This window comes from Anoplophora glabripennis, unplaced genomic scaffold (genome assembly GCF_000390285.2).
Source record: "Anoplophora glabripennis isolate ALB-LARVAE unplaced genomic scaffold, Agla_2.0 scaffold103, whole genome shotgun sequence".
Lineage (NCBI taxonomy): Eukaryota > Metazoa > Arthropoda > Insecta > Coleoptera > Cerambycidae > Anoplophora > Anoplophora glabripennis.
The window spans coordinates 973,190-986,328 of NW_019416259.1; the positions used below are offsets into that span (position 1 = coordinate 973,190).

General features: G+C 36.0%; 2 protein-coding genes across 3 annotated transcripts in view; one reads left to right on the top strand and one right to left on the bottom strand.

Annotated features, from left to right (window-relative positions):
• Positions 1-454: 454 nt before the first annotated feature.
• The window catches only part of LOC108903327 (trichoplein keratin filament-binding protein), a 62,605-nt gene continuing 49,920 nt past the window's right edge, over positions 455-13,139 (bottom strand). Inside the window, exon 3 of the mRNA XM_018705461.1 lies at positions 455-2,049. Within this exon, the coding sequence (XP_018560977.1) occupies positions 532-2,049 (1,518 nt within the window). The 3' untranslated portion in view covers positions 455-531. The remainder of the gene's footprint in view (positions 2,050-13,139) is intronic.
• Positions 8,047-13,139, top strand: part of LOC108903331 (peptidoglycan-recognition protein LB) — a 10,403-nt gene continuing 5,310 nt past the window's right edge. Inside the window, exons 1-2 of one of the 2 annotated variants that reach the window (XM_018705466.2) lie at positions 8,047-8,268; positions 12,104-12,439. In XM_018705466.2, coding sequence (XP_018560982.1) covers positions 8,265-8,268; positions 12,104-12,439 — 340 coding nt within the window. In that variant the 5' untranslated portion in view covers positions 8,047-8,264. Of the gene's footprint in view, positions 8,269-9,052; positions 9,223-12,103; positions 12,440-13,139 lie in introns of those variants that run through there. The other variant, XM_018705465.2, reaches the window with a different exon arrangement.

Genomic DNA, 13,139 nt, shown 5'->3' on the forward strand with positions numbered 1-13,139 from the left:
CGCCTAAAATCAACTCTTGAAAAGATACATAATTAAATAGGAAGAAAAATATGAAATTTTTCGAATTTTTTTAACGTATTGTGCCGCCAAAAGTTAAGCCCACGTTTTTTTTATGGGCATAGAAAAAATTTAATTTCTAATGATATTTGAAAGCCAAAAAGCCAAAAATCTCCGTGGATATACGATTCGCCCAAATATGGACTCTTTAAAACAGATACCGTCTGGACTATATTTATAAAAGAATACTTTTGATAATAACAGAAAATGATAATTCATATCGCGTAGCTTGTACGTTTAAAATAATAACTTGTTTTTAAAATTCCAGTCAAACGTAAGAAATTTCTACGTTCTCAGTACTCTGGGCCCTGCCAATAACACGCACTCAGATTTAAATGAAACAAATAACCATCAAGTAATTAAAATATATTACAAAACGTTAACAATTTGTGCTGAATATCACATAGGCAATTACACTCGTCAACTAACACATGCGAAACTTACAACGAAATAAATCGTATCACAGCGACAACCTCAAAAGAACAACCTGCTTCTTGGCGGCCTGTAAGGGCCCTGTCTCTGCTGTATCCTCAAAATCTCCCTCTGCAACCTCTCCTCTTCCTTCCTGATCCTCTCCAACTCCTCGTCGATCTCCCTCAACTTAATATTCTCCTGCTGCTTCTTCCTGGCGTTCTTCACCTTCACGTCCTCCTCTATCATCTTCCTGGTACCGGCCTTCCTAGCTTCTTCCTCTACTTTAAGCTTATCCAGTTCGCCGTTGCACTCCTCGATCTTCCTCGCCATCTCTTCCCTCTCCAGAATAATCTGTCTTTGCTTTTCCTTGTTCCTCCCCAGGTTATCTTCCACTTGTCTCCCGATCGTTTCTATTACTTCCTTCACCAACTGCTGTCTGGCGAGTTCCTCTCTCTTCCACATCTCGGTTTGTTTCTCGTAGATGGCTCTAGCCTCCGAGTCGAACAAGAATTCTAAATGACGTCGCCTCTGCCTTTCCAGTTCTTGCTGTTCCTTTACGATCTCCAAGAATTGGTCTAAGCCTTCGCGTATCTCCCTCTTCTTTAGCTCGTCTTGAAATATGTCTTCCAATTCCAGCGCCTTCAGTTTAGTTATTAGGGCTTTTTCTGCGACGAGATTCTCCTGTACATCAGCTGCTTTCTGTTTGAGTTTTAACTTGTGCTGTTTCAAATTGTACAAGGCGCATTCCCTTTCTTTTCTTCTCCTCTCCTCTTGCGCTTGTTTTTCGACGATCTCCGCCAGTTCCGCCTTCCTCTTGCCTTCCTTGTCGTCCAACTTTCTCAATCCTTCGCTTAAAGCTTGCTTTCCCTTCAATTCGCGGACCTGTTTTTCTAAATCAGCCTTCAATTGCTCCCTTCTTTCTTCCAAATGCCTTTTAAACCGTTCTTCCTTTTCCTTCTCCTTCCTGATTCTCTCGTCGCGCTCTCTGAGTGTCCTCTTGGCTTCCTCCTCTTCTTTTTCCTTCTGCATACGTTTTTCTATCTGTTGGTCCAGCCAACTCAACTTTATGTCCTTGCAGCGGTACTTGCTTTCATACTGTCGCACTATGGGGTTGTTCTTCCTCCACTGGTGGTACAACTTGGTCTCCGCCTCGTGTCTCCTCCTCTCCTCTTCTTTTAATCTTATCCCCGTGTTGATTTCCTTCAGTACGTCCGTAGGAATGTCTTCAGGTTTGATTCTGGGACTCCGGTCGACCAGGCTCTTGTTCTTGTACACCATGAGTTCGATTTCGAACGAACTCTGCTCTTCCTGTAGGAGCTGCCTCAGTTTTTCTCTCCTTTTTTCCAGCCGTTCCCCCTTTTCTCGTTTCTGCGTGATTTCGGACATGAGCCTGTTGTTGTCTTTGTAGTACCGGGGCGAGGTCCACTCGTCGAACTTAGTATTGGCCTTCTCCCAGTGTTTGTAGTACTTTTCCGCGCTGCCCCACATCTGCTGGTGGGAAAACTCCCTTTCCCTCCTCCTGATCATCTCGTTTTCCACGCGCAATCTGTGCTTTCCCCTCTCCTTGGGTCTCTCCATCTGAAAATATTTTGCACGTAAGTTTTTTTAATGGAAAAAGGGGGCTAGAGTGTTGTTAGAGTGAATGAGTTTTGTCGTTTTTATAAAAAAAAAACACAGAGTGCAAAGTATTTTCAAATGTAAAGAATGCAAAAAATAAAGAACAACCACAAGTGTAAAGGGGAAAACAGTCTAATATGAAAAAGGAAATATGCAGGAAAAGTTATTTTTCTACAAATAGCGTGTATATCAATCAAATTCTTCAAGGTAAATAATAAAGTATGTAGGTATAATTATTAGGGGAGAGAAAGATATGGTCAGATTTTGTCTTCCTCGTTATGTTTACATTTCTTTCTAAGATATTTCGAAGAATTTTTAACTAATGATACTATTCTGCGGACTTATTATAATCCAGGCAGACGGTATCTGTCTCAAAAAGCCATATTTGGGTGAATCATATATCCACGGAGATTTTTGACTTTTTGGCGTTCAAATATCACTAGAAACGAACATTTTTCTATGCGTATAAAAAAAAACGTGGGCTTAACTTTTGGCGGCACAATATGTTAAAAAATTCGAAAAATGTCATATTATTATTCCTATTTAATTATGTATCTTTTCAAGAGTTGATTTTAGGCGAAAATGGAAGGGGTAAAAATGTTTGTAATTAATTTTTTTACAAAACATGACTAGTTCAAATCGAATGGATAATAATTATTATGGTAAAAACCGAAAAAATCGCAAAAATGGGGTTAAAAAACAATACTTTTTAGGGATTTTTTTTGGGATATTTAAATTGGGTATGGGACCTTCATACTTGGCTCAAGAAAACTTCATGTTATAGAATCATCACACCAAATTTCATCAAAATCGGTTCGATAGATTTTGCATAATAATTTTGCAATTCAGATTTTGAAAGAAAATTTGCAAATTCGTACGGATGGTGGTGGTGGGGGAAGCAGAGAGCGCGGTCGCTTCGGTCTGCTCGAAACTGAATCGGCAAGTTAATCATTATTGTTCTTTCAACAGTCCGATAAATATTTATCTTTAAACTTCCTTTACTTATCAACTTTATCTTTCTATTGTATCAAAGGTAAGTGCATAGACTTATATACTGTTTATCAATTTTCTTGAATTTATCGCTTGCATAAATAACTTTAAACACGTTTTAAAGTAGGTTGCCAATGAAGAAAAGTAGATATTGTAATCTTAGACCTGGTAAGAAGTCGGAATACCAAAGGTATTTTTCGAAAAATTAGCCCGGATGTTCCAGTACATTTAGTGTTAATGACGGTGAACTTTGATCGGCTATAAGTACGTAATTAATTGACCAATCGATCTGTTTTTTTAAAGAAGCGTGTTTCTAAGAACTTTTAAAACCTGCTTTAAAATATTTGGTTTGATTGAATATTCACATAGTTATTCTAATTGATTATAAGTACAAAAATTCTACCAATGTTTCAACAAGCGCCAGAGCTCTCTTAATTGACGGATTCGAATTTTTCAAAAAAAAATTTGAAAGCTTGAGAGCCCTTCTATATGTGATTAAATTTTCAAGTATCTAAGGCCATGATTTTTGCTATGCAAAATTTTGAAAATTTGTAAATTTTTTTTTCAAAATCTGGATTGAAAAATTAATATGCAAATTAATTTTGATGAAATTTGGTGTGATGATTCTACATAACATGAAGTTTTCTTTAGCCAAATATGAAGTTCCTATACCCAATTTAAATACCCCAAAAAAATTCCTTAAAAAGTATTGTTTTTTAACCCCATTTTTGCAATTGTTTCGATTTTTACCATAATCATGATCCATTCGATTTGTAACTAGTCATGTTTTTCCTCTTCCATTTTCGCCTAAAACCAACTCTTGAAAAGATACATAATTAAATAGGAAGAAAATATGACATTTTGCGATTTTTTTTTAACATATTGTGCCGCCACATTTATTTTTATGCGCATAGAAAAATTTTCTTTCTAGTGATATTTGAAAGCCAAAAAGCCAAAAATCTCCGTTGATAATTTTAAGATCTATAATTTTTGTCTGAGCTACTTTTTTGATAAAACTTAACGTTTTCGAAAAAAAACCAAAACACCTCAAATTTTGACCTTTGACCCCGAATAACTTTCTTAGCACACATGGGATCGATGGGGACTTTTTATACTTTATTTCTAATGGTGTACCCAAGGTCTCCACCAAAATTTAGCTCTGTCGGAATTTTCGTTATTTGACCACTATTTTTATGACTAATTTGACCGGACTATCAATAGTACATCCCAGAAAAAGGTTACATAACAAATCGGCATATTGTAAGATCCTCTACACGTGCCTGCTCTGTGTCGGTAGAGTTATGCAACACCCTGTATAATTTATTTGCCCGATCTAATGATGCTACACAAATCGTTAGTGTGTTTGCCGAGTTAGAGATTACCAGCTGACTTCGATGTCTGTTTATAATTCCCATTTGCTAGAAAAACGAAAAAATCCCCGCATTTTTATCAGTACAGCAATAATATTTGCTCAAGCAAATCATTTTTTTTTTCATGGCTAACCATAAGAATTTATTTAGAATTATATCTCGGCGGCCGGCGAGAGACATGTTAAACAGTGCGTAGATTTCCAAGGGATCCCCCTATCAAGGACCGTAACACAGCTGCGCGACGGCTATTGGCATAAAATGATTTTTCTGTAAAAAAAATAAATTAACGCGCCATTAAACAAAACAGCACTCCGAATTATGGCGTTTTTATTATAATTAGAAATTACGAGGACGAATCGCATGATGAAACCATTCAAGATTTCGACTCGTTAACTACTCAATACAGGGCGATTCAACAAAAAGAACCGTTTCTCAAATCCACCTACTCGATCAGTAAGTGCAGTTAGCGCCGTTCGTGAAATCGAGTAACACCACAATGCGACAAGGCCATAATTCTGAATCGTGACGTCAGTTAGAGTGGTTTACCGCAGCACACAGACACGGCATCCGACTGACCGCGGAATCTATAATAAATAGTTGCATCGAATTAATTTCCGTAGTTTTCGATTCAATAATATCAGATTTAAGAAAGGGACTTGTAAACCTTTACTAAATCCTATAAAATACGAGAAAAAAGGTAAACAAAAAACTTGCAGCGCACCGTAAAAATTGTTGCCTTCCCTCTAAAGTTAGATCTGTTAATACTTTATTACAAAAATTTTTGGTTAAGGCAAGATAATAGTTCCTAAGTGTCTTAAATATTTACAAGCGTGAGGATTCGATATAAACAACATTGACGATAAATTTAAAGTTTCCCTAGAGTATAGCTACCTTTCTCTTGAAGTGTAATAACGAGCGTTCAAATAAAAACGTGGTCAAGTTGGTTCTGAAAATTTGGACGTAGGGCGTAGCGTATAGCAAATGAACTTAAACGTCATCTGTCAAAGCGCTATATCGCCGCTATCAATTTGAATATTTTCGTTTTAAAAAGCGTTTAAAATGGTGTTTTCTCAAGAACAAAAAGTGTTTATCATAGAGTCCTACTTTAGAAATGGACGCAAGATTGATGGAATATGGAAGTATTCTATTGAGGAATGTTTCATAGAATTTCAAAATCAATTTCCCGGCGTTGTTGAGTACAAAATTTTTCAAAGTGCAGTTCAGCGTTGTGTTAATGTTTTTCGTGAAACGGGCAGTGTAACAAGAAAAGAAGGAAGCGGCCGACCTAAAAAGCGGACTGAAGAATTAAAAGAAAATGTCCAACAAATAATGGAAAATGCGCCAAGAACTTCTGTACGTGTTTTATCACAAATGGTGGGAGTATCAGTCGGTACCTGCCACACAGTGTTAAAAAAAGATTTGCGTTTGTTCTCCTATCGTTTAACTTGTCAGCAAGAACTTCATGAAGTTGATTTTCCGCGACGGGCTGTATTTTGTGAATGGTTTTTAAACAACTACGGTGAACTTCATAATATCACCTTTTTTTCTGATGAAGCCTGGTTTCATTTAAGTGGTTACGTAAACTCACAGAATATGAGAATGTGGTCTTCTGAAAAACCAGATAACTTTTTTGTCGAGGGCCCTCTACACGCTCAAAAAATTGGAGTTTGGTGTGCTCTCAATCGAAGGAGGATTTATGGACCTATTTTTTTTAATGGTACTCTTACTGCGCAAAGGTATAGAGAAGAAATTATCGCTCCTTTTGTTAACCAGCTGGAAGAAAACGAAATTACAAACTTTTACTTTCAACAAGATGGCGCAAGGGCACATACGGCAGGCGAGACGATGAATATGTTGAGGGAAGTTTTCCAAAATCGACTAATAAGTCTCAATGCTGAACATGAATTTCCACCGAGGTCATGTGATATTACGCCGTGTGATTTCTTTTTGTGGCCTTACCTTAAAAACACTATTTTTGAACTGCCTATTCCTGATTTAAACCATCTGCAGGCTCGACTTATAGACAAGATTCGTGAAATTAACAATACCCCGAGCATCTTAGAAAATGTCTTTAATTCTTTGAGGAACAGGTGTGAAAAGTGCTTGGAACAAGGAGGGGGACACTTTCAGCAGCTGCTTTAATTTATTGTTATAACAAGGAGGGGGACACTTTCCGCAGCTCCTTTAATTGTTTGTTATTGTTATCACGATTATTCTTTAAAATAAAGTTATATAGTCATTAACGTTATTGAAACTGACAGCTGCTATACAGCTCGTTGAGAAATGAGGTTAAGTTGGTCGCTATAAGCTACTCCCTACGTCCAATGTGTCAGAGCCAACTTCGACCACGTTTCTATTTGAACGCTCGTTATAATTTTAATGTTCAGCTCCAAAAGAAAAACTAACGCAATCAATCTACTGATTCTTCATTTTAAAAAATATGCTACAAACATGATTTACTATTTTTTTTACACTCTTTAATATTAATTCGGAAATCGGTTAACTGTTTTCAACAATTTTATCTACAAAATGTTGTATTTCAATGATAATAATAGATGTCTAGAACAATTAGGGAATATAACAGAGTATAGCACCTGCATGACATTTTTATTATGAAAGAGAATCCGTTATTATTTCTTCAGTTCTAGAATCTCCTCGAGACTCAAACCAGACAATACCTTCTTTTACAAAATGTAATTCACAAACCTTCGAATTTTTTGTTAACGCAAAATCTTTTCTAGGCGTCTAGGCTCATTTGGAAAATTAAAAGTGAATTTTCGATACATTTTTCGGATTGATACGGATTCCGTCTACGGTTGTGGTGTATTCGCCAACGAAACGACTTCAGCTGACGTCACAAAGAACTCCAGACATGAGGCAAGGCCTCCTTGTATATATGGTGAACTGAGAGGTTTGTTTACATGCCAGATAACGCCACAACCAATGAAACATTATCGCTATTTTATATGTTTTTATTAAATTTTTGAAAGACGCTATAAAAGTACCCATCCAAGGCACTCTACGGCCGTTTCACAGCATCAAGAACTGAAACGACTGCATGGACGGCATCTACTTTTAGGTCGTCCACCCTGTACCGCCGCGTAGTTAGCTCTTCGTTAAAAACCGGAGGCACATTCATCTCCAGCTGGTGATTTCGGAAGACTGTGGATCCCCGTAATGTCAACACTAGTCGACCGGCCAATTTTTTTATATAACATGAAAACATTTTATTCATAATAACAGCATCGTAATTACTATTATTAACGGCGTTGTCTGCGCGAGATAAACGCCGTGGTTCTTCGGCTGCGGTTAGGGAAAAAAACAGGACCGTCGTCAGGTGGGGGTGGCGCGCGGGTCTAGACCAGACAAAGAAAACTGATCGACAAGGAAAAACGCGTCAGGTCGTAAAAATATTGTTTTTTTTGGATCGGCACATACTTGAGGTATTATTAAATGCGGTACTTTTACCTCGTTATCGTTCATATATTTCGCTATTTGCGTACACGTTCGCTTGTTTAAGTTCCACAGCTATCTAGAATTTGCATAGATATGATAAAGGTAATCGACTACATCAGAGCAAACCGTGCAACGGTTAGAGTGTTCTATTGGCCACATTAAGTGGTGGCACAGGACTTTCAAGAGACAGTTTCAAGTACCTCTAATCTCCATACGTGTTCTTGTTTGCTTTGGTGATGTCGAATAATTATACAGCGTGAAAATACAGACTGATGGTTCGCTAACGTAGTTCTGCAAGACTTCCTTGATGATACGCCGATATTTTTTAGATCTGGATAAAAGCCTACATAGTTCAACAAAATGGGTAGGTGGAAAATTTTACGTCCTAAGATAAAGCTTCAATGTCGAGTTTGAAACAACTACACACGGCTGTTGTATATGTCTCCACAAATTCCGGTCCTGTCCCAAATTCTTTCGCCACTATCGAGCCATCTTCAGGTTTCTTTCAATAGAATTATGTTACGTTACACTCATCGCTGACACCATCTGACACAGGGTAAACAAACTTTGTATTCGCACGTAGCAAAGCGCAGAAATATGTAAAAATACGGGTAACCCCAGTCGGTTCGTGTAAATTATGACTTAATTGGAACGCACTGCGGAAACCGGAGAAAATATTTCAACAGGAGGCAGAAAAAAAATAATTAAAGACGATCGATTTTTTTTTTATTGTACAATACAGGCGTTCAAAAATGCCCTGATCTGAATCTCAAACGTGTCAGATGCAATTTGAGTATATTTCCTGATTCTTTTGAATGTACAAATGAAAAATTTCGTATTCAATATTTTCAAGAACTCGGATGGGTATCAAATTTCTGATCATAGACCAAGCTTCTCGATTTTGTACACATATTAGCCAAACATCCTGTGTAACAGAGCCTTTTTGTACTTAATTTTTCCGCAATTTACATTATACAGAAATGTTTTTGTTTAACGGTACCCGCCTGCGAACATTTAAGGTAGCTCAGACTGTACTTAGGTGGATAGGGGGTACGTAGGTTTGTCTCCCCCACCCAGTTGATCTGAGCTCTATTAAGATCATATAAATATAAAAATCCGATCGCTATCTCCAAAGTTGTGCGCCAATAGGTGTGGTGACATTATTATTATTATTATCAGTATTTATAATTTTTACCGCAACTTACAAAAACGACGTGGTTGTACATTTAACGGAAAATAGCTACCTTGTAATCGATGGGGGAAATTCGCCTACAATTTTTTTATGTTAATTTGATAGTGGTGGTGATATTGGCGTATGGTAAGTTAATTTAATTAAAATTGTGTGTTAACATTTGTCAACCAGCAGAGAGTTCATAAAATATTTAGTTAAAAAAACAGCGCCGCGATGCATGGCGTCGTGCATACATGCTTTTTCTATTTAAATCCTGATTTTGAACGAAGGCCACTAATAACTTAATACGAAGTCGTTAAATGTGAAAATAATTACAGGATGCTGGGAAATATATATGCTGAAACGAATTTATGTTTTATTTATCTAGGAATTCAACAAACCAACGCGAAACAAAGAAATAAAAAACGTAGTAAATTTTAATGATATTAAAATTATATTTCCGCCTCATTAAAGACTGTTGCAGTCTGACAATGCATTATCATTATTTTTTTTATGAACGATGACATCGACATGCAACAAATTAGCGAAATTATAAACGTATTTATCATTAAATATTAATCAATCACTTAATTTATTCTTCTCCTGAGCAAAAATCTCTATGCTTATGCATACGAACATGTTCAAAATTGAGACAAGGATACAACTGGCTCTTTAAAATATCCTGACATGAATATTTTTAATTCCGGCAGCTTATAATACAGGGTGATTTCAGCATAAAAACTACAAGCATAATACAGAGCGTTAAGGTTTTAAAGCAAGTAAATATTTTTTGTGATATATCAAAAAACTATTAAAAATTAAAATGAAAATTTAGTTACAAACGAAGAGGTTCTTTGATTGGTAGAATTTTAGTTCCACCTTTCTTCAGATTTCGAAAAAATATTACCGTCCAAAACCTACCAACTTACAATTTTTTTTTCGGAATAAGTATTGTTCAAAAGCCATCTCTTTTTTGTAAGGATGGAGATCCTCCACCAACAGGTGTACCACCTTGTCCACCCAATTTAAATTCACTGGATTATTTGAGGAGCTCCCAAAGTTTGGTTAATGCAAAAAAACATGGCAAAATCTATGACGATTTACATTACCGTTTTCCAGGAAAATAAAAGAAACAAAAATGATGAAAATGAACTTTTTCACTCTGAGATTTGTTTATAGGATAGTGTAGGATTTGAGGTCAGAAAACATATACATACAGAGTGATTCACAAATGGTGACCAAAAATGAAACCTCGTATTCTTCGGTGAATTTTAAGGGTAGTATTTCCTATAAAGTTTTTGTTTAGGACGCCTGGCTAAAAAGATACAGGGTGTTAAACCTCAAAAATTATTTTTAATTTATTTAAATAATTTAAAAACTAGTAAGTGAAATAATTTGAAATTGGACACATGTATTTATGTAAACATTGTGCAAACTCTGAGGGCTTTTCCTAAAATTTACATGCTCCAGTGGCGGAGAAACAGGGTATCAGTGATATATTTTTATAAATAAAATAGTACGCCACTGCTTTACGGTAACAACCGTGATATTTTCGGATTCGTCTTTCAATTTTCTACAAATTGCTACTCTCTTATGTTTTTCGAAAAAAAAAAAACGATTTTCGAGTAAAACTTAAAAAACGAACTGAAAACACACTTGGATATTCGAATAAAATGCGGATTAAAATTATAAGCATAGCTGGCTGCGATAGCAACTTTGACATTCTAAGCAGTTAGAAGAAAGAATAAATAATGTTTTTCATCACATTCAAGCAACAGTAAATTTCGAACAAATTACATTTCCGCTACTAAAAAGATGTCGCCCCTGTGTTAGTAGAAATGGAGGTATTTTTGAGCATTTACTCAAATAAAATCATTAAAATGATGACTAATAACACTAGTAACACCGAATTAATTAGTGCTTGTCATATCATTTAAGTAAAAGTGTTTTCAGTTGGCTTTTTAAGTTTTACACGAAAATCAGTCTTTTTTAGAAAAAAATAAGAGAGTAGTAGTTTGTAGAAAATTGAAAAACGAATCCGAAAATATCATGGTTGTTACCGTAAAGCAGTGGCGTACTATTTTATTTAGAAGAATATGCCACCGATACCCTGTATCTCCGCCACTGGAGCATGCACATTTTAGGAAATGCCCTCAGATTTTGGAGAATGTTTACATAAATACATGTGCCCAATTTCAAATTATTTCACTTATTAGTTTTTAAATTATTAAAAAAAAATTAAAAATAATTTTTAAAGTTTAACACCCTGTATATATCTTTTTAACGAAGCGCCCTAGATAAACACTTTATAGGAAAGTCTTCCTTTAAAATTCACCAAAGAATATGAGGTTTTATTTTTGGTTACCAATTGTGAATCACCCTGTATATTATTTTTTCGCGTTTTTTTTTACCAAAAACTGCCAATACATCAATGAATATGCATTTTTTTCGAAAAAAAGTTTCATATGTTCTAAATTAAATTTCCTACAACATTGCTCCCATGGAAAATTACGATTTTCCCAATAGTTTTCCCGTCGATTGTTTTAAATGAAGTACAGATTATGTGAAAATTAATGTTTTGGGGCTAAAATAACAAAATAACAAATGAATGCCAATGATAAAATTAGAAATTTCGAATAAATCATGAACTCTCATGCGTTATCAAGAGTACCTTTTTTGTAGTAAATAATTTACTTGGTGCAAATTTTATACCTACAATACTTTTCTTCCATTGGCGTATGATTATGGAAGGTATATAATTGCTAAAAAAGTTGTACGCCAATGGATTGATATTTCGATACGGTGTTCACTGTCCTATAGAGCGGTGTCAACTTACTAAATTTTGGCAAAATCGCATAAACTGTTCTAAATTTATATAAAAAAGACGATTTCAAAATTGCAACTTCAGAGTAGCTGAAATCGACTTATTTTGAGGGGCGCTGTATCTGGTGGAGCGTTGTATAGACATTTTATGGACACCCCCTAGAATTTAAAGTGAAATCACCCCGTGTAACTTTTTTTTCTTCAGCGAACGCTGTGACCGACCCGGAGATCGTCCCCAGGAGCGCGTGGCACGCCAGACCGGCCAAACAGGCGGATCCCATCATCAGCCCGGTTCCCTACGTGGTGATCCACCACACTTTCAACCCCCCGGCGTGCAACACCACCGAAGAGTGCCTGTCCGCCATGAGGTGGATGCAGGACTTCCACCAGTTCAACAGGACGTGGTGGGACATCGGGTACAACTTCGCCGTCGGCGGGGACGGGAAGGTCTACGAGGGCAGGGGGTGGTTCACGATAGGGGCGCACGCTCCTAGATACAACAGTATCAGCATGGGGATCAGCCTGATAGGGGACTGGACAGGTGAGTTATAACGGTGTTTAAACAAAAAGCAAAAAAGTTCCGAATAAAATTAATAGCTCTCCCATCAAATGTTCTCATAAATCTGTTAACGACCCATGAATTTTTTATCCTCTAATCCTAATCTAATTTAAATCAACAAAATAACATGTAGACCAGGCGGTATCTGTTTTGGTTTGGGTGAATCGTATATCCACGGAGATTTTTGGCTTTTTGGCTTCAAATATCACTAGAAATGAAAATTTTTCTATGCGCATAAAAAAAACGTGGGCTTAACTTTTGACGGCACAATATGTTTAAAAAATAGGAAAAATGTCATATTTTTCTTCCTATTTAATTATGTATTTTTTTAAGAGTTGATTTTAGGCGAAAATGGAAGAGGAAAAAAATGTTTGTAATTAAATTTTTTACAAAACATGACTAGTTACAAATCGAATGAATCATGATTATTATGGTAAAAATCGAAAAAATCACAAAAATGGGGTTAAAAAACAATACTTTTTAGGGAATTTTTTTGGTGTATTTAAATTGGGTGTAGGACCTTTATACTTGGCTCAAGAAAACTTCATGTTATGTAGAATCATCACACCAAATTTCATCAAAATCGGTTCGATAGATTTTGCATAATAATTTTGCAATCCAGATTAAAAAAAAATTGCAAATTTTCAAAATTTTGCACAGCAAAAACCAAGGCCCTTAGATA